The 22582-nt window shown below is 34.5% G+C and overlaps 2 protein-coding genes across 8 annotated transcripts in view; one reads left to right on the top strand and one right to left on the bottom strand.

Annotated features, from left to right (window-relative positions):
• SASS6 (SAS-6 centriolar assembly protein) overlaps nt 1-15103 on the bottom strand; it is a 41001-nt gene extending 25898 nt beyond the window's left edge. Inside the window, exons 1-7 of one of the 2 annotated variants that reach the window (XM_017672517.3) lie at nt 14963-15103; nt 9923-9983; nt 8279-8358; nt 7776-7880; nt 6717-6888; nt 6096-6161; nt 5112-5231 (exon numbers count right to left, since the gene is read on the bottom strand). In XM_017672517.3, the coding sequence (XP_017528006.1) occupies nt 5112-5231; nt 6096-6161; nt 6717-6888; nt 7776-7880; nt 8279-8358; nt 9923-9983; nt 14963-15027 (669 nt within the window). In that variant the 5' untranslated portion in view covers nt 15028-15103. The remainder of the gene's footprint in view (nt 1-5111; nt 5232-6095; nt 6162-6716; nt 6889-7775; nt 7881-8278; nt 8359-9922; nt 9984-14962) is intronic. The other variant, XM_073234351.1, reaches the window with a different exon arrangement.
• Nucleotides 15104-15356: 253 nt separating this feature from the next.
• The window catches only part of TRMT13 (tRNA methyltransferase 13 homolog), a 28862-nt gene continuing 21636 nt past the window's right edge, over nt 15357-22582 (top strand). For 4 of the 6 annotated variants that reach the window (XM_073234352.1, XM_073234354.1, XM_073234355.1 and 1 more), the window contains exons 1-5: nt 15373-15519; nt 19520-19566; nt 19654-19720; nt 22192-22254; nt 22435-22504. In XM_073234352.1, coding sequence (XP_073090453.1) covers nt 15373-15519; nt 19520-19566; nt 19654-19720; nt 22192-22254; nt 22435-22504 — 394 coding nt within the window. Of the gene's footprint in view, nt 15520-19519; nt 19567-19653; nt 19721-22191; nt 22255-22434; nt 22505-22582 lie in introns of all 6 variants that reach the window. The other 2 variants (XM_037024677.2, XM_037024680.2) reach the window with 1 other exon arrangement.

Consider the following 22582-nt stretch of genomic DNA (forward strand, 5'->3'; position numbering starts at 1 on the left):
TTAGAGAAAAAACAAATACAAATACAGGAAGATTTGAAGAAAAAACAATCTTAATTGTTCTTTATAAGATGCCCTGTTTTGAAAAGGATCTATTTTCAATTATGAATTTCAAGAAGGCAAAAGTAAGGTAAAAAAAACCAAATTTTACCACTATGATCCTGTTCATAATTTCTGTTTCTCCTAAACTCATATATGTTTAGGAATAATGGTCAAGTTAAGGGAACAATGATATACGACTAAGTAAAGAAAACGAACTACAAAATAGTATATATGGCGTGAACCTATTTGTGTTAAAAAAAAAAAAAGAGTGGTTATATAAGGCACTTTCGGCATTTGCTTTAAACACCAATACACTCTTTCAGTTTTTTTTACCAGTAAAAAATCTTCATAATGCTTCCTAATGAAAAAAAAAAAACACCTAAATTTATAAAAACAGCAAGGTATTGTTCATTAGTTCAGTCTTACATTAACCGTGTAATCTCAGTGCCTGTGTGAATCATACCACAAACCTATCTTAATATCTGTTAGTGAATACTATTAAATCCTAAATACTTCTTAAAATATAGTTTTGTAATTATGAAAGTTATACATGCTCTTAAAGGCATAAGGAAAGAAACAAATAATTGATAATCTCATTCAGGGAGTCAATCTAAATATTTAGGGATATTCCTTTTCAGTCACTTATATACTTACATTGGCATCAATCCATACACACACAACATATTTAAATTAAACAAATTAAGACCAAGCTATTTATACAACTTAATCCTGCTTTCACATCATTAAAAAACTCTTTATAAAAAATAATTTAATATCCACACAATATGCCATCCTATGACTATACTATAACTCATTTAAACCCTCCCTACGACGGACAGAGTTTCTAATTTTTCACATTACAAATAGAACTATAATTAAAATTTTTGTACACAGACATACATCCAAAATTCCGATTTCTTCCTTGTGATTTATAGGTCAGAGAACGTAAACAAACACAAAGCTTGATACAAATTCCAAAATACATTCCAGAAAGTTGTACCCATTCAAACAGTCCTACCACAGGGTATGGGAGTGTCTCTCTTAATAAAACTATTTGAGAATTTTATATTACTTCTTTAGAAATTTCCTCTTTTTTAGAAAATTGGAAAGGAGAGAAGGAAATGAAAGAGACAAACAGTGAAGAGAGTCCCTATAAATCTAAAAATGCAACCTTAGGAGAAAACACTGAAAGAAGCAATCAAGGAGGAAAAAAAAAGGAACAAACTGGTAAACACGCAAACTGTAATTAAAAGGATAATCAAATACACTGAAGGCAAGAGAGACCAGAGGCAATAAAAATAAACAACTCATTTTATACCAGTAACTATAAGAATTTTGGAATTTTTGTTTAAAATAATTTTAAGTGTGAGCAAAAGGATTACAATGTTTACATTTAGGATTACAATTTACATTTTCTACTTTATTCATTTCAGGTGATTCTGATGCCACTAAAGTTTTACAATCACTACCCTACAGAATACCTATCAGCAGGAAGAGAAGAGTGGCCTGGTTTTAAAGTTTCAAAGGACTGATTCGCAATCCTATTAGAAAATGCACTAAGCAATGCAAACAAATCCTTCAGTCACTTTAAAGTTATAAACAAATGCACTATGATAAGACTTATAGAATCTAACTTGTTTGGAAATACAGCTCCTCCAAAATTTAATAAATAACAGAAATTAATGAAATGAGAAAACCATGTGGAATTAATGATATGAAAAACCGGTCCTTCAAAAACATTAAAAAACAGACACACTGTCAGGTAGCATTTTAAAAAGAAAGGACAAGACAAATTATGAAGACAAGAGAAATGACAAGAAGATTTTAAAAATCATAAAACAATATGTGATATTGTATCAACATATTTAAACACTTAGATGAACTACATGGCTTTTTGAGGAAATATAAATTATAAAACTAACTCAACAAAGAAAAGAAAATCCAGAGACCAATAATCATGGAGAAAATGGGAAAAGAACCTAAAGATAAATGCCTCTAAAAGGCACTAGACCCAAATGATCAAAGGCTTTCAAGAAATAGATAATTCTTTGTTATTTGACTTTTTCAAAGCATAGAGAAAACTAGAAAATGTTCTCATTCATTTCATGATGATAGCATAATTCTAGTAATAGAGTCTATAGCCCATACTTTTAATTAGCATACTAAGACAGAATTCAGAAAAAGGGTAGTCTCAGACCAATCTCACCAATGAGTACCAATACAACTTGACTCACAGGATATTAAACATCTCTTTGACTAAGCAGTATTCTATGAATTCAAAGATGGTTTCACATTTCAAAATACATCATTGTCATTTATTACAACATTAAAGTGGAAAAAAAATGGTATGATTATTTGATTAAATCGCCAAAAAATTACTTCACCAGACTTGGCACTCTGATTAAAACTCTTAGGAAGCTGGAACAGAATTAAACTTTCTCAAATGCAGAGCAAACATCATACCTAATGGTAAGATCTTTTAGTTGTTTACCAAAAAAAACTGGAACAAGTATTCTACTATTCAGTATTTTTCTGTACAAGAGAAAAAAAGGACATGTATCTTAGGAAGAGATAAATTACTATTTTTTACAGTTGCAGATCTACAGGAAAAACTAAAAGAATCAACTCCAAAACTATCAGAATATGTAAATACACAAATACGTAGGACTGATGCACAATCCCATTAGAAAATGTAATCAGGAATTAATGGGTATGACATTAATACACATATTAATCAACGATTTGAAAATTATCACAGTGGAGTGTAGATGGTACCATCTATAGAGCAAAGTCCTGTAAAATCTCTAGGCAAAAACATTTAACAAGAATACTGTTTTTAAAAAAGGAAGAGACAAAAAGGAGGGAAATAAAGAGTTAAACTATAAGCCTGTTTTAAACAAATAAGACCTGAATAAGTGAAAAGATATTTCTCTTTACTGGATAAGAAAATTCCAAAGGTATCAGTTCTTTGCAACAGCCCAGATACAAGCCCAAATACAAAAAGGAACTTAGTATATAGTAACAGTTGCTTTTTAAATCACTGGGAAATGTGGTGTTAGAACAACTGACTGACTATATGTCAAAAAAAAAAAAAACTATCTCATATGTGCTCCATAAAAATGTATTTCAAACAGATTAAAGAGTTAAATAAGACAATAAAAGTTATTATAAAAGTATCAGAAAAAAATACTGAAGAATATCTCTCATAATCTTGGGAGTGGCAAAGGCTTTCCAAACATGAAATAAAGCCTTCACTGTTAAGGACAGAAACTGACAGATTTGATGACATTCAAATAAAAAGAACTATGTATGGCAAAAGATACCAGTATATGACAATGATAGGCTGAGAGATGCTTATAACATACATAACAGATAAAAGTATGTCCTTTACCTTATATCATAAAAAATGAAGCAAGGCATAGTCAGAAAACATTGGCAATGCGTACATCTGACAAAGGACTCATGTCCATGGTATTCAAAGGATTTCTACAAATCAGTAAGAAAAATACTAATAACCGATTTAAAGTGGGCTAAAGAACAGGCACATTACAAGAGTTTTAAGTTGTCAATATGCATATGAAAAAGAGTCCATAACTACATGGTACTATACACCGCAGAATGGCAGTATAAATTGATATATTCCCTTTGGTAGCTTAGCAGTTTCTACTAAAGCTAAACATATGCCTACACTAGAACCTAGCCATTCCAATTCTAAATATATGTCCAAGGAAAATGAGTGCCTATGTTCACAAAAAAGCATGTACAAGAATGTTCACAGCAGTTTAATGAATAATAGCAAAATATCAGAAACAATGCAAATGTCTACCAACAGGAAAACAGATAAATTATGGCATATTCGTATAACAAAATATGACACGATGATAAAAAGAAACACACAAGAACATAACTGAGATACTATGCTGAGTGAAGGAAGCCACACGCAAATGAGTATATACTATATAATTCCATTTATACGAAATTGGAGAACAGATAGAACTAACCAACGATGGAAGTCAGAAGAGCGATAACCTGTGGGAAGATGCTAATGGATTGGAAAGGCACACAAGGGAACCTAGAAGGGTGGTACAACTCTCTGAATCTTAATTTGGGTGAAAGTTACATGTAAAAATATGGGCAAGATGTAGTCTTAAAAGTGAACATCTAGTAAAGTGTATAAAAACAAAAACAAAATTTAATGAAGAAGCTATGATATAAAAGGTGAAAAATCCACACTACAAAGCAGTAGAAAATGATAGTCACACAAAAACATAAGCAAAATACATTAAAAAGTAATCCATGGGATAAAAATGTCTGAGTCATATTAAAAGATGCTTATCTTCACTAAAAGTCTAAGAAATATAAATTACAACTAATACTACTCTTAACACCTCTTCAGTGGCAAATATTAAGAATAGTAATAATAGTATCAAGAGCATGGGAAAATAAGTACTACCGCAAACTATCTTTGGGATTCTATTTGGTACAACCTTTTTGGGTGGCAAACTTGCAATATCCATTAATATTTTATGTGTGTATATTGCAGTATCACTTCTAGGAACAAAGAACAATCACTGCAGTATTACTAACAATAACCAAAATTTTGAAGCATTTAAATGTCCACTCGTTGGGTAAGTAGTTAAAGAATTTATGTTATGTCCAAATAATGAATATTATGCAGCCACTAGAAAGGAATATCTGAACTAATAATGGTATCTATGCTGCCATGTTAGATGAAATAAGTCACAATCAGTATACCCAGTAGGACCTCACTTAGCAATGAACAGAACAAGAACCCACTATGTGTGTACATATATATCAACAATTATATACAAGTTACATATTTCTGAATTTATAAATATCAACAAATATTTATAACATATAGAGAAAAGTCTGGAAATACATTGAAATGCTTATAAATTATCTCTGGATAATAAAACTTCTAATAAAAGACCTTTAACTTCTACATACTTCTGTAATGTTTGAAAATTATAAAGTATATATTACTTTTATAATTAATGAAATGACTAAAGGCAATAACAAGATATTTTTCCAGTTTCTTTTAATGTTCATACCTGCAAAGCTTTTTCCTTCACATTTGTCAGTTCCTGAGAATGCTTATTTGACAATGCTGCTGTGTGTGATGACCATTCATTCTGTAATTTATCTAATTCTTGGATTTTCTCTGATAATGTCTGTATTAGAGTTCAGAGCAAAATATTAAGACGGGTTCCTGAATATGTTATTAGATTAGAACATGGCAATATTTACAAACAATATTAAAGAAAATGAACTCACAGCTATTCAAGACATACTCAAAGCCATTTCCTACATAGATTTTTTTTAATTTGAAGAAATCAATATTAGAATAAAGGCAATTCTAGAGCTAATATGGCCTACAGGTCAAGGCTATCTTTAATCTTTTCATTAAATCTGGTTCTTCCCCACCTAGTCCTCCCCACTGGCATTAAAAAATAAAGCAACCCAGGTAAAGCAGGTCAGTCATAAGGAATAGTTCACCTATACATAAAAAACCTAGTAACATAGGTTCCCAAGATGAGCCATGTTGTGCAGGACAATTTTCTGCCTAAAGCCATGCAGCTTATCTGCTCCTCTGGGTCCTCAATTTCAAGGACTAGGGGCAAAAAGGTAGCAGTTATGACTGAAATGATAAGTCTATTAGAGAAATTAATTCTAAACATAACAGAAAAGAAGGGAAAGGTTTAGAAGACAGGAAATGAAAAGCCATTTTAGATAAGAGACATGAGGTAAATAAAAGGAGCAGAGAAGTAACATATGACAGATACTATACATTATCTTATTTAATGAAGACTTGAATGTGTCAAATATTGGGGATAACAGAAATGTTTGGAAGGAATAAAATATTAAAGAGAGAAAGCATCAGATTAAGATAACTAACTGGTAGTGGAAGGGTGGCAAAAAGGAGAGGGAATTCCATGATATCATGCTTTGAATAACAAAAGCATTCATTTGATTCAAAAAGCAATCCAGAGCCAATGTTTGGATGACTTAAGAAGACAAAATGAAATGTGAATTACCTTTTGTGTGAAATTTAGTTGCCTAGTAACATCATCTAGTGATTGCGTCAATGATATTTTTTCTTCCTATTTACAAAATAAGATTATGCAGGTTATAATTTAATTTAATCATCTGTAGCTGTGCTGCTCAAAGTGCAGCAACGTAGAGCATCAGCAGCACCTGGAGTCTGTCAGAAATGAAGAATCTCAGGTTCCACCTTGTACCTGAGTCAGAATCTGAGTAAGATCCCTAGAAGATTTGTGTACCATTAAATTTTGAGATGCACTCATCTATAGCATATAACTAAAAAGACTTTCTGAAAACTCTTAGGAGGCATCCCAATGTTATTTCTTTGTGCCAAATACCTTACACAGTTATAGACTACTTTCTAATTTTCAAGACACTTTTTCAGATTTTTTCTCATTTAAGATAGGCTAAATAGGGTAGATATTTCCATAGGTAACTACCAGCTGATGAAACCATGACATCAAGAGTTCTTATTACACATTATACGAATTTACTAGATGTCTTTAAAAAACCATTACTCAGAAAACAAAAACTCATAGCAGCATAGCTTTCTGGTGACTTATTAGGCATCTTTGTTCCTTATTTTAAAAGAATTACTTAAACTTAAACCTTACCTTGCTACATTTCAAACAGCTTGCTAGAAACTTCTTTATTTCCACATCATTCCCAGGTAAAAGTTTTAGTGAGAGATGCGTAAGATGCTTGAAAGGATTTGTCTCTACCACATTTAAAAAGGCAGGTGAGTTATCCAAAATAGTTGCTGGAGAAACTAACTGTAACAAAAACCTTTAAAAAAAAGAGTGTATTATAACACATTTATGAGACAGCAAAATGCTCCCATTGAATCATGAGCTCCACTGGATCAATGATTGGAAGGATCAGGAAAGGGGGCATATTGGAATCATAGGGACCAATATGAAAGGATTCGCAATAGCAATATTGAGTAAGTTGATGTAAATAATAAAACGGATAAACTGGGCAAGAAAAAAAAAGGATTGATTGAAACACAGTGAATATATAAATGTCCATGGGTTCACAATGAGTCAACAGACCAGGAGAAACTAAAAACAAGAACAAATCAAAAACCCACTGAAACCATGAAAGTAACTAGAGTAACAACTCCTTATTCTGAAAGTTGACAATTTAGAAGTAAGAATTAAGCATTTATCCTTTCATACATGAATTTTCAGAGTAATCAAATTGCTCTAAGTTTTTTATAGTTTTTATAGAAAAATTATACCTGATAAATACAGAATGATAGAATTAGAAAAGCACAATTTTGCAGTTCCTAATGAAATAACTGATTCGAACAATTATCAATTGATGAAACCAATGGATAAAAGGTTGAACTTGACAACGAAAGGATCAGGCATTAGCAACACATGAATATGAATACACATACACAAAATTACTCTTTGTTTTTTCCAAGTTCATTATAAAAACATATTCTTAATGGCTGTTAAATATTTCAGGTAACTTTAATGGCTTTGTCAAGACATGAAAATTCAGGGGTAAATATTTCTGATTTTAATCATGATTTCTTAATATCTGAGATTTAATGGAGTCCTAAAAATAGACAGTGATACTAATAACACATAGAAAATATTTTGCCATCAACTTGTCTTTAAAAAGTTGAGAGAAGTTTAATGATGCAGTGCTCTCATAAGACTTACCTTGGAATTTCTTTGACATGTTCTTGAGTACACTGCTGAAGGAGATCTACAAATTTTTGTGGGAAAGCTAAGAAGTCCACCAGAAGACCTTGTTGGAATTTTAAACTACACAGAAAAAAGAAAAGGAGATTTTTAAAAAATTTAATTGCTATGTTTAATTATAATTAACACCCTGAAAGATTCTTTTTTAATTTCTTGAATACCCATTTCAATCAAAAAATAAGTTAGAGAACTTTGATTTTTATAGAATTTATTCAATGGGAGGGAAGACATTAATAAATTTAGCTAAATCTCCAAATTTCTGAGCTGTTCATAATCTATGAAGCATCTATTTTCAAAAACATCCTAAAATAATAATAGTATGAATGGTCAAGTGTTCCCAAAATACTTAAATATTCTTAATAGGTATGTGTTTCATAGAGAACAGTACCAATACATTCATAAAACTTAAAAACTTAGTTATTTCTAAATTAAATATAAGACAGAAAAATAACTTTAGTTACCTCTGAAAATCTTCCTCAGATATAACAAGGTTATACAGAAAAAATGGGTCAGTATCATCAGTCAGACGAATAACTAAATCCTGAAAGAAAAATTGTTACTTTTTAATGTTTTTTAATAGATCTGGCTTTTAATTTCTTGCTTCTTGGAAGTGAAATCATCCAATGTATTAATGTATCGCCATTATACTGTAGATGGCTTCTCTTTTTGGTGCTGCTGAATTTTTGTTAGTCTTCAGAGACTTAGGATCTTAAAACAGGGAGAGCTAGAGAGCTACATGGGGGTCTATAAAAGTTAATTAAATGCTAGGAGTTAAAAGTTGAGGAGTATGATCCTATCAGAGGCTTAGGAAAATTCAGACCCAGCCCTTGCTGCACTGTGATCCCACGACAAAAATATTCTTTACCAATGACCGTATCAAATTCAATGGTATTTTCAGTTTCCCTCAAGTTAAAACTTTGGTATTTCAGAAGTGGCAAATACATCAGTACAAAAGACAAACAATCATCCACTCTAGAAAAGAAAGGAGCATTTGTCTCTGATGAAGAGGACAGGGGTATCAGGTGACATGCTGACAGGACTTCTTCTTAAGGGCCTATTCTCTCCTACTCCAGGTGGCCACTATGTGAAACCCCATCTGTTTTCAGTTTCAAAGTGAAGTGAATACGTTTCATAAAGACCACTTTCCAGATAGTAAAATTTATATTGTGACAGATAATCACAGTAGCTAAAGCTGACAGAAAAGTACACAGATGTAATGGTATAAGTAAAACAGGCATAAGTAAAACAAGATGACAAAGGACTAACAAAGAAATAAGCATTCAGGTTAAGAATAAGCTTCTAATTTGAAATAAAATTTACTTGTGGCTACTTAAGAACTGTTGGGGTCCTAAAAAAATCTAAACCACTTATAAGTCGAGCTAGAAAATGTAAAGGTACAGCAGGCATAGGGAATAGCACATAAGAAGTATAATACATAATGTCTTCCTGGAAAATTAGCAATCTAGATAGTAGCTCTGCCTCACAATACCTTGTTCTTAAAGCAGCTTCCATTCAAGTACATCTTGAAATCCACTCCAAGATGCTATAAAAAACTGAAGCTGCTGCTAATACTACCAGGTCTTGAATATGTTTAGGGAAAGCTATCACACAGAGAAAACAGATGCTGTATTTCTTAGGCCTCTATTCTATGTCTATATCTCTAATGACTCTTACTTTGAACATCATATAGGACTGGTATTTTAAATGCCTCTCTTCAAAAAGCAAAGTAGAAGATTCAAGAGTATCTCCCTGCAGTGTTTCAATTCATTCTGTTCTCACATTTACATGAAGAAATGACAATTCTATAGGGTAGTAATATATGTTCTTGTAACTTGTAAAAGTACATTGCGCAAACCTAAGGAGACTGTTCTCCCAATCTCTAATTTTTCTTGTATGCTTTAGAAACATATGGCATGATAATCTCTCAGTTGTTGTCTCAGTAAATTCTACCACCCCAGATTTCCAAGTTACAAAACGGCCCAAAATTAAAGAGCAAGATTGGTGTAACAAAAGATTTTACATTTTTAAAGAAAAAAAATAATTATAATGTACAGAAATATTTCAAAAAAGTGAAAAAATGTATTTCAAAAGAAATAAATACTGACCTTTCTATGAACTGGATTAGAAACTGATTGTAGTTCAATGCTTACTCTAACACTTACTCTCCTGTAATGAAAAGATATGCCCAACTATCAGAAACATTCACATGAAATGAGTTATCACTGACATTTATACTAGCTAAAGTTTTCCACCTTAAGCTACAAGATGTTCCACAATGTTTCCTAACTTATGAACTGATGCTTGGAAAGCACACTGGGTTTGAAGTTTGTTTGTTCTTCCACTACTAAGTAATCAGGTTTTTAACCGGAGGCTACATTTTTCTCCCCCGTAAAATGAGGTTGTTGTGAGGATTAAATGAGATAAATGATGTGGAATGCCTATTACTAGCCTGGTATATAACCTTACTGCCCTGATTCTAAACTGGTGCCTACTGAAAGACAGACAAACCATTAACTTAATTACTTTTCACATTAAAAAGTTACCAATTCAAATGATCAAACTGATTTATGAGAGATTCCATTTGAAAACCTAAAAATATGAAGTAATATCAGAATATCAAGGAAATGAGATAACATATTCCCTTCCCTTATGCATATACAAAATGGTTTTTTTCAGATCCACAAACTACATCTATTCAATATACTCTCTATGCAATATATCCACAGAAGTAATACCATGTATCTGATCCTATAGTAACTCTAAACCCTACAAAGAAGAAACCAAAGCTCTCCACTTTCTACAATTAATCTTAGAGAACCCAGGATCAGAAAAAGGCATATAAAGGTATTCATAAACTAAAAATTGAGCAAAAATGTTTAAACAATTCAGGAATCAAAGGTAAAAACTGGTGAAAACACATCGTGCAAGTACTCACACTATTCGGCTAGAATTAATAACAATTCAGGAATCAAAGGTAAAAACTGGTGAAAACATATCTTCGTGCAAGTACTCACTATTCTGCTAGAATTAAGTAACAGTGGTCTTTCTGTGATGTACAGGTAAACAAACAGAATTTCTTTATTTGTAAATTAACAAATAGAATTTGTTCAATTTTAAGTTATTCTTCTAAAGATGTGTTTTAGACCCTTCCCACATTTTACCACTTACCTACTACAGAGGCATAAAATACAGACATAGCAACTGAGTACTGAGGGAAAAAACTTGGTAATAATTCACCAAAAGTAGTTTCAACTGTTTCAATTTTTTATGCTTTGACTTGTCATTTTATATTGGTTTGAAACATATCAGTTTAGTTAAATTTCTCACTGAATGTATGATTGGATGCTAAATCTTGGCTCAGATGAAAAAGACTAAGCAGCACTGATGAACACCGCAAAGGCAGGGAGAATCATCTTTAAAACAAGAGAATGTTTTCTTTCTGTTGTTGTCACATCTAGAGCAATATACGTAAAACAGATTAGATTCCTACTCCAATTCCACTTAAATTTAAGTGTCCTTGGTCGGGGGGGAAGCCTTCAATATCCTAATTTGTATTATACATAGACTGATTTGGGTTTGTGAGAGCATTTTCATCTCTACAATCTTAACGTATTTGGTTTGGTCCTCTGAAGTTTTTTATAGTACCATATTACCACAGTGGTATGACAGTGCAGTTGATAATTTTTTATGGTGATTTACCCTTTTAAAAGTCCTATCATACTTGATAAATTTGTAAAAAAAACAATTCAAGAAACCATTTAATAAAGTATTCTTTACACAATACCAAAGGTTACATTAATACAATAATCTTACAACTATATTAATATATTGTTGCATATAGTCCAATGCCTATATGTATTAGATGTCGAGAGAAAAAAGGAGGGGGAAAAGCCCAAAGATTAAACCTATTCCCCAAGTTTACTTCAAGCCCTCCTGCCCTCAAAATAATTTGTAGAAAAACGTGAACATCAGGATATACTATCTGAATTCATAAATCTTATTGTCTCCATTGTAATGGTTAATGTCATAGGAACAATATAAAACAAATTTTAAAAAACAATTAAAATGTGGTTTCTCAAAATAAATGTTACACTCTGAATAATGTCTGAACACATAACATCCTCCTAGTCAGTTAAATTTGGCATTAGCAGAACTGGATTCTAGCCCGCCTCTGCCACCTAGTAGCTGTGACTTTAAACTCTCAGTTCAAATAAAAGCTACTCTACACCAGGTACTGTGCTGGGTGCTAGGGATACAAACAGAAATAAACATGGTCCATGTCCTCAAATTGAGATCAGATTAAATGACTTACTCCAGATTTGCTTCTGATTCTATTTTAGGGCTTTAAGAGAAGGGAAGGAAGTGTTACTAACACTTACCTAGTACCTACCAGGCACTTTTCATATATCATCTTACATTAACAACAATAATCTTAAGTAAATATTATCTCTGTATTACAAAGGAAGAACTTGAGGCACAGAGTTGCAAATTTGTTAAGGTTACATTACAGAGCCTATATTACAACTCAGATCTTTCACCTAAACCATGCTAGCTAATAAAGGAGTAAGAGCATTAATTTCAACATGGGCAACTTTGATAAGGTCCTTATAGTGAAAGGATTTAAGACAGACTTTGAAGGTTATGAAAGAAAAAGCATTTGAGACAGAGGGAAGAGCAGCACTAAAGGTATAGTACTGAGAGAATATCAGGCATATTCAGAGGACAAATAGTCTTATGTGACTAGTATACTGGGGAGAGGAGCTTAGCAAACAAAAATGAAAAAAAGGTTGGCGTCAAACCACAGGCTTCAAAATTTTGCATCACTTTCCCCCAGACTTCTCTGAGCATTTCCACTTTTCAAATGAAGTTCCTTCCTCTCTGTGACTTTAGCACATTTATGTCATTTCATGCATTAATCACACTTTAATAGCTAGTTAATTATTTGATACTCCAAGCACTGTTCTAAGCACTTTATATGTATTAATTCATTTCATGCTCACAAAAATCTATGAAGCAGGTTACTTTTATTATCAACTTAAAAATAAGGCATGGAGAAGTTTAAAAAAAAATGTACAAAATCAAATAGTAAGTGGCAGAATGGGATTTACACCCAATCTGGCTCCAGAGCCTGAACTCCTAACCTGTGCTGGGCTGCCTCTCCAAGATCTTTTTGTTTCCACTATTAATGTATGAGTTCCTTGAAGCCCAGATGAAAACTGTTTTTGTTTTTTGGCGGAGAGTGAAGAGTAAAGAGGAGGGCACTTTATATTGTCAGCACCTAGGACAGTTCCTGGTACATAGTAGGCATTCATAAACATTTGTGCAGTTGAACTGGCCTTTGAATACTTACTTAACTAAAGTCTGGATGGTTTTTCCTATATGACAGGGGTCAGCAAACTTTCTCTCTAAAGGGCCAGATAGTAAATATTTTAGGCTTTGCAAGCCATAAGGTCTCTGTCACTATTATTCATGTCTGCCCATATGGGGTAAAAGCAGACAGACAACTCTTTAAACAAATGAGAATGGCTTTGTTCCAATAAAACTTTCTTTACAAAAACAGGTAGTTTTGGGGCCATTTGGCCCTTCAGGTTTACTTTGCTGATGGCTACTACAGATGAAAGGAATACAACAAAAGTTTCTAAACAGGAGAAGTGAAAAGGTTGACATTGGGTTTTAAGAAGATAACTGTGATAACAATGTAATGAGATGGAAAAGAGCTAGGAGTTTCAGTAATGGAATCAGAAATGATGTCCCCCTTTCTTTTATCTTTCTGTAATTATTCCAGAACTGTGCTGTCCGACAAGAGATACAACTGAGGCCACAATACGAGCCACATATGTAATCTTGAACTTCTGTAGAAGCCACACTAAAAAAATTAAAACAGGTAAATTCATTTTCATATCTGATTCAAATCAATACATGTGAAACACTGTCATTTAATATATAATCAATATAAAAATTCAGATATTTCACATTCCTTCTTTTTCATAGAAAATCTTCTAAATCCCATGTGCATTTTACTCTTACATCAATTCCGATTGGCTCCATTTCAAATGTCTAATAACCCTATGTGGCTCCCACATTGGGCAGCACAAAATGACCAACTGAACCTAGATTTCCATTTGCAGCTGCTGGTCTGGGTATCATCTCCTTACCTGGCTTCCAATTAATTTTGGATTTTGTTCTGAACTATATACTAGTTCCACATTACTGGCAACTCAATAAATCAATGTCCTCATGCTTTTATATGTCACATTTTTACACCATTTAGTTTTCACATACATTTTTACATTTGATCCTCATACCAACCATGTGAGCTGGTCATGTTAAATCAGTTTTACAAATGAGGACACTTACGGTTCAGAGAAGAAACAGCTAATCAGTAGTGGAACTGAGACAAAACAAATCTGACTTCTAGTCAAATCTCTCTAAGCCCCAATAACATCATCTTCTTACACAAACTGTAATTTTGCCTTTATCTGTGAGACTGACCTTCACTTCCTTCCTCACTGGACTGTAAACTCCACCAACACGAGGACTGTTACCTGACCACGGCATCTCAATTACCCAGCAAGGTGTTTTTCAAGTAGGCAAATGTTGAATGAATAGGAATGAAAGAAATCTATTATTTTTAGTAATATGTGGAAGAGAGGCAATACACCATAAAACTGATTATTTTCTTCCGGTTGAAGCTAAAATTTACTTCGTATGTAATTGAAAGGTAGTGTGGAAAAAAGGCTGGGCGCCACGACCTGAATTGTGGCTCCGCCCCTGCAGTGAACTCGTCAATTATTTAACCTTCCAGTAAATTATTTAACCTCTCTGGACCACAGTTCTCATCTGTCAAAAGGTGAATGAAGGTAAAGCTATAATCTCCAGGATTCCGTTCAGAGCTAGAAATTTTGAAACTAACTCGATGCGGGCCATCCTCCTATTTCCTCACGCGCTCCCTTCAGTGCCCTCAGCAACAGCCGACGTGGTGAGAGACCTAGTAACCGTTAGGTCCTGGCCGGGTCTCTCAGCGCCCTGGGGCCGCCAGCGGGACACCCCGCCGCAGGCCGCGGCCCACGGGCCCGAGCCGCCATCTTTCCCCCTTGGGCAGACTTCAACCGCCACCCGCGGGCTCCGGGTAACTCGGGCCTCACCTCTCTTCGCAGTCTTTGCATTTCACCTGCAACGGGACTAGCTGCTGAAACAGAACCTGGCTCATGTTGGACCGCTACCTCTGCCGGTGTGCGGAAGGGTCCCCCAGACCCGGCCCGCAGAACTAGCCAGAAAAGCGTCCGGGTCCTGCTAAAATTTGAGTTTGGCGCTCGGCTTCCGCTGAGGAGGCGGGGAAAGAAAAACAGCGCGAAGACGGAGGAAGTTTGGACCTCGCCAGCCACTATCAGTCTCTTCCAGGTTTTCGGAGAATGGGGCGGTGATTCCGGACATTAACCTACGTGGCGGGAGCCGAGGCAGCCATACTTGTTAAGGGAAAAGAACCCGAGGGAACTCGAGAACTTTTTCTTTCTTCACCCGATGCTTGCTTGCCACCCAAAGCGAGTCTCGAACTATGGCGGCTTCTGCGCCAACGCCGCACGCCACTGGCTTCCCAACTGAGGGTCGATGCAGTTACTATGTGGAAAAAAAGAAACGGTTCTGCAGGATGGTGGCGGCAGCAGGGAAGAGGTTCTGTGGTGAACACGCTGGAGTCGCGGAGGTCTGGTATTTCCCTGCCCTCTCCCAAGTCGGAAATAAGTTTCCTGGTCCGGCACCTACCCTCTGATAGATTTCTGCTCCTGTTGCCTGGATTTTCCAGTTTTTCCTGTAATAAACGCAGTCCTACCCTACCTGGTGATGAGCCCTAGTTAAGTGCAGTGTTTTCTTGTACTAAGTGTCAGCAGTTTTCGTTTATCTTGAAAGTAACTCATGGTAATAACAGATTTTAGTTCTACTCCAAACTACCACGTCTTATTCTCTGCCCACTATTCCGCCTTCCTGATGGGAGGTGGTAATTTAAAAAGAATAATGGCCAGAGATCCCCCAAATGTGTTCTAATGGTTTCGTGAACGATAACCACTTTTTGTGAAAACAGTTTCGAGAAAGTTTTTTTAAATTTTATTTGGATGTACAATCTTTTGAAAGCAACTTATAACTACTTTGCCGAAAAAGGGAAGGAAATATTTTAAAACATGTACGAATTAACTTTTTAAAATCGAAAACAAAAAGCCTACAATTTTGTTCGATAATACAGTTATACGTTTAATTGTACTGTCCAACTACATATATAACTGTGTGTATAGTATGTTTCCTGAGAATGTATATGATAGAAAAGTTAGAACAAGAGGACCAGTATGTTTGTAGAAAAAGAGCATGTTTAATAGGTTTTTTTGAAAGATTAAACCAAATACACAAACATCTGGTTTCGTGCCTTCTGAATGTCCAGTATTATTTATTTTTCTTTTGTTAGTCAGATGGCTTGTCCTTCTGACAATGTCCAGTGCAGATCAGCTCCCAGAGCCCCTTCATCTGTTATTATACATCATAGCCATAGCTCTACTTCATATTTTGATTTGACTGATAATTGCCTAGAGGGATGGTACTGAAACAAGCATATTCCTGTTTTGGAATGTGGGAGACCTGTGACTTACAGGTAAGAACTCTCTGAAGTAAACTCACGGTTTGTGTTGGCAGATTTTGAGGGGTCAGCAAACATCCCTTGATCTAAGAATGAGATTTATGATAGAAGTATTTATTCTCACTCTAAGATCTTATGCTTCACCTTACCCGGAATCTGGAAGGTGATTATAACTGGTGACAATAGTAGAATATGAATAGATCCTTACATGCTGATCAGTATTTCTAGAGAAGAATGACATGCTGTTTGTTACTAGTTCTCTGAAGAAAAACAAGCGGAAACACTTTCCAAGACCATGATTTGGTTTTCAATTGTGTACATCCTACTAAATCTGTAATTTATGATACAATCGTTACATTTCTATCATTTTTTCTTAAGTGGTATATGTAGCTGAGACCCCTTGTACTCATTTTTACCTAGTGTTTCTTAACTGGGTATGATTTTACCCACCAGAAGACACTTAGAATATTTGAAGACATTTCAGTTGTCATGGCTGAGGAGTGTTCTTGGTATCTAGTGGATGGAGGCCTGGGAAGCTGCTACTGTGCACAAGACAACCCCCGCCCCCCCACATACACACACACACAAAAGAATTACCAATAATGCCAAGATTCAGAAACCCTGTTTCTACACCCAAATAAATTTTAAAAGTGCTTTTTTCCCCACTCAACGGTTAGACTTCGGAGCTCTTTTATGGAGGTTAGATTTTTTAAATCAACAAATAAGAATAATACGCAGTATTTTTTTTTTAAGTATTGGAGTGTCTCTTAGCTTTTCCATGAAATTTAGTGTGTGTAGTTTTGTAGATGTGCTGGAAACACATCAGAACTAAAATAAACTGTAAAAACAATTATTAATAACAGTGTACCCTTAGCATTTACTATATGGCCAGCACCGCGCTAAGTGGGTTTTTTTTTAACTATTAGCTAACTTAACTTTTGCAAACCTTAGGAGGTAAGGCATATTATTCTCATCTTTCAGATGAGGCAATAAGCCTACCTCAGGTCATAGAGTTAGAAGCTGATAGCTAGAGCTGAGAATCATTCCTAGATACTCTGGCTGACCTGACATTTTAACTATTATACTATCCTGTTACATACAGGTTTGTATAAATGTTGGGTAGAATTGCCAATACTTAATTTTCCTTTATGTTTTTCTTGTGCATGTAGTTAAACCCATGTAACTTTGAAACAAAGAGGATATAACTCTACTATACTAAAAAGCTGCAAAGCCAATAGAATATGGCCATGTTCCACATGGTTGAAGTGCCGTATTTTGTTGTTTCTAAGATACTTTTTTTCTCATATTTTAATATCTGAAATCAAAATGCATCTTAAAACCAATGACATGTCATAATTTTAATTGGCAGCATTTTTCCTTTCTTCATGATACCTAAAATAATAGTATTATAGCCAATGCTACCATAGGTTCAAAATGGCATATGAAATTCTGTACTCCTTCTCTATAACTAGTTTGAAGCTATAGACCTTTGTTGTTCAAAGCAGCATTTTCTCATATATACACAAATCAGCCACATTGGAGATGTTTGTTACACTCTATGACCTGATTTTGCCTATGTTTTATTAATGTCCTTTTAAGGTTTCCTTACCTTGTTTGGGGAATGTATAAGCTTACATTTATTTATTTATTTTTTTGAGAGGGCATCTCATATTTATTGATCAAATGGTTGTTAACAACAATAAAATTCTGTATAGGGGGGTCAATGCTCAATGCACAATCATTAATCAATCTCAAGCCTAATTCTCATCAGTCTCCAATCTTCTGAAGCATAACAAACAAGTTCTTACATGGTGAATGAATTCTTACATAGTGAATAAGTTCTTACATGGTGAACAGTACAAGGGCATTCGTCACAGAAACTTTCGGTTTTGATCACGCATTATGAACTATAAACAATCAGGTCAAATATGAATATTCATTTGATTTTTATACTTGATTTATATGTGGATCCCACATTTCTCCCTTTATTATTATTATTATTATTATTTTTAATAAAATACTGAAGTGGTAGTTAGATGCAAGATGAAGGTAGAAAACATAGTTTAGTGCTGTAAGAGGGCAAATGTAGATGATCAGGTGTGTGCCTATGGACTAAGTATTAATCCAAGCTAGACAAGGGCAGCAAAACATCCACGGATGCAGAAGATTTCTCTCAAAACGGGGGGTGAGGTTCTGAGCCTCACCTCTGTTGATCCCCAATTTCTCACCTGATGGCCCCCCTGCGACTGTGCCTGTCTTAGGTTGTTCCTCCCTTGAGGAATCTTATCCGTCTCTGGCTAACTAGTCATCTTCCGGGGCCATACAGGGAAATGTAAAGTTGGTAAGTGAGAGAGAAGCCATATTGTTTGAAAAGGTTAGCTTTTTACTTCTTTGCAGATTTATGCCCTGTGGCTTCTATGCCCAGCACTTGTCTCCAGGTATCTTTACCACCTGGAGGAATTATGATACTCGGTAAATTCGATATGGGGCACGAATTCTATTTAAGGGTTGTAATTAGGAAGGAAGAAGAAAAGCTATAGAGGTAGCATATGGAAGAAAACATGGGAGGATTGATTATTTCTTTGACATATCTTCTTGTAGAGTACCTTAAGCATGTATAGGTTTTAAACTACTAACTAACTTGCACTCACATATTAACATAATAGGAATACGGTGACATAAACAAAGCACATCTATAATTACTGTCCATCTCCAGTGAAGCCATGAAAACGATTTAGGCACCCTAGGCATTTGTGAAAATTTGTCTATGATATGATGGATATTGTCCAACTGTACTTGAACAGTCTGAGAGAAATCAGACAAATTAAAGCAACCCATTTCTGGGATCTGTTCACATCCCATATGTTCTTTTAACCGTAGATAGTCTATAGTCATGAGATTTTGGAGCGCTACAACTTGCACCCCTCCCAACTCCTGGTTGAGTTCCAACAGTACAGATGCGGTCAAATTCGTTGTCTCACTGTATGCACATGCCAATAAGCTTACATTTATACAAAGTTATATCTAGTAAGTAGTGAACTTGGTATTTTATTGAAATTGATACATCCTTTTTCTTTATTAGGAGGAAAATGATCGGAAAAGAATCCTGTGTCCTTTGGATACAAAACAGTAAGAATGGGTCAGATGAGGATTTTTCTATGCTGGAAACAGTAATTGTCGCAAGTCTTATTTTAGTAATTTTCTCTTTAAATTCAGCACAGTGTATGAAGATCAACTAGCAAAGCATTTGAAAAAATGTAACTCCAGAGAGAAGCCAAAACCTGTAAGTGTTTGATCAGTAAAATGGAATGGTGAACCATGAGATATGTAATATTTATAAATACTTAGTAGATTTCAAATGTGAATATTTAACGTTCTTGCCTCAGAAGGCTTGAATAGGGTAAATGTATTTGAGTGTATGTAGGACATCAGACTAGACTGTAAAATCCATTTGTGGTCCTAACTCAGAGAGTAGAATTTTTATGCAGCATCAGTGTTGCTCACAGAATAATTTCACAATTTATTTATTCAAAAAAATTTGCTTAGTGCCTACTAAATTTATTTCAATAAAAGAGGATCTCACTGTTAAGTAAACTGGTAAATAATGGGTATTATTTTATAAATTCAATGTAAGAAGTACACATGTGATAAAAGTACATACTTGCATTAAAATTAAATCCAAGGGGTCAAGAAAGGTTTCCCAGAGGGAATAATACTTGAGCTGAGTCTTAATTTGGCAAAGAAATGGAAGAGTCCTTCTAGGTGAAAAGAACTATATGTACAAAGGTAGACGCTGAGAAACCACATAGGTTTTCAAGGAACCTGGAAGTTATTCTGAAAGGTATGTGGGGACAAATGCAAGAATTACATATGTCACAGGTGGGAAGGAATGTAAGGTGGATGACAATTAAGACAAACTTCAGCTGACTGGAGGATTAGTTGAAAAAGTTGTCATTTGATAGCTGCATTTTTCTTATTGAAGAGACAAGGTGATTGAAGACATCAATTTGTTGGCAAAAAACAAATGTGTAAAAAAAATTATAGCTTCAAAACTACTAGTCCAGAGAAGAACCTTTAAATGGGCAGTAAGGAAACCTGCCTTTTGTTCCTTAAATAAGCTTTATTATACTGTACAATAAGCAGGCAGCACTTGCAGAAAATTGTGAGAACCATGGAGTTTGTCTCCCAGTAACACCTCTGTCATTTTGACAACAGAACATCACCATATGTTTCCAAATGCCTGTCAATTGAGAACCACTAGGCCAAATGGCATAAGCTTGAAAGTAATCTTACATAAAGATATGTAAAGAAAAATGATGACCACCCCCAGTTAGCCCCTGAGTACAAAGAATATTGCCTTTACTTTCAAGTGTGCACAGAGGTTATCTTCCTTACCTAAGTGCCAGGTCTCAGTTAAAGCAAGTGGAATATGTTTTCTGGGAAAAGTTGGAGAGAAGAGATCAATTATTAAAATTGGAATACACCTGTGGAAAGGAAAGAGAAAAGCAGTGGGATGAGACAGAGAAAAGAAATGCAGAGCAGTATTGACACAACACCTATGTATAATATGAAACTTGCAATGTAGGTAAAATTTCTTATCCCTATTCTGCTTTACAGTTTTTTAATATTTTGTTTACCAAATGAACATACATTGGTGGTGTTTTCTAATATAGTTTTCACATTTAAAAGCCTAGTCCACAACACAAGTTACCTGGAGCACTCTTTGCAGCCATTGTAAACTAAGAGCACATCAAATTATAACATTTATAGCTAATTTTCTATTATAGTTTTGCCAGTCATCCAACAAAACATTGTAATACTTGCTGTCTTCACCTGTTCCACTTAATCACTGGTTTCCACTGTTATCCATATAGGAAAAGATAGCAACACAATTAACATGTTACCTTTCTGCTATCTGTTTAACAGGAGCTCCCATGAGTTGTTTGGACTCTTCAAACAAGATTTGTAGAAACAGTACTGTTTAATTCATCTATCTACGTGGTCCATTATGGTAGCCACTAGCCATGTGTAATTACATTTGAGTTCATTAAAATTAAAGAAAATTGAAAATCCATTTCCTCAGCCACACTAGACATATTTCAAGGCTACTGGCTACCAAGTTGGTCAGAGCAAATACAGAACATTTCCATTATTACAGGAAGTTGTATTGGACAACGCCAATCTAGAACCTGTTCTAGAATCTCTCTCTCTGAAGATGGGCTAGAAAGATCTCACTGTGTTAATTTAAACAACGTATTGTCATAGGACATTTCTATTTTTTATTTAGATAGAAGAAATTAGACCTATGCTGTTGTAATATCTGTATCTTTGTTTTTGGCTGTGCTGCCTGTCTGATTGACAGCCATGTATCGTTGGTACTCTGGTGTTGCTGCTTTAACACAAGCAAAACTGACACAGTCCTCAGTCTGTGCCTAGACTGGTAAAAACTTAAATAAAAATTACTTTAGACTATAAATGTTGATTCAGATAGCCAGCTAACTGGAATATAAGATCCATGAACACAGAGATTTTTGTCTGTAATATTCACTGGTTTAGTGAATCCTCAGCACATGAAACAAATAAAGGGCCACAACAGGTGCTCAATACTTATTTAATGAATAAATGAATAAGAGGACGGGAGTGTGGCAGGTACAGAGTATGGGAAGAAGGGAAGCATAAGATTTTCAGCTTAATTTTTGTGAGCGCTTCATGTTAATAACAATATTGTTATGATTTTGTTTTGTTTTTGTTAAGGATTTCTTTATTCAAGATATTAATGCAGGCTTAAAAGATGAAACAGAAATACCTGAACCACTAGTAAGTACTTGACTTAATATTTAATTTTAAAAGGTATTTATGAGCCAATTCCATACTGTGAATAAGCTGTGTTCCAATTTTTTGTTTGAAATAAGTTTTGAATTTACAGTGTATTTTCCTATAGAATCATTTTATGATGGTTAGTTCCCAGACCAGCTCACACCTGATTTTTGTTCATAGGTTCCAATTTCTTCTCTCTCTGAAGAGCAACTGGAAAGCTTAATTAAGAAATTGAGAAAAGCAAGTGAAGGTGAGTCTGCCTAAAGTTACAAGGTAAATTTTTTTTTAGAGTAATTAGGTGGTGTATGAGTTGATATATGTAGTTTAA

This window comes from Manis javanica, chromosome 4 (genome assembly GCF_040802235.1).
Source record: "Manis javanica isolate MJ-LG chromosome 4, MJ_LKY, whole genome shotgun sequence".
Lineage (NCBI taxonomy): Eukaryota > Metazoa > Chordata > Mammalia > Pholidota > Manidae > Manis > Manis javanica.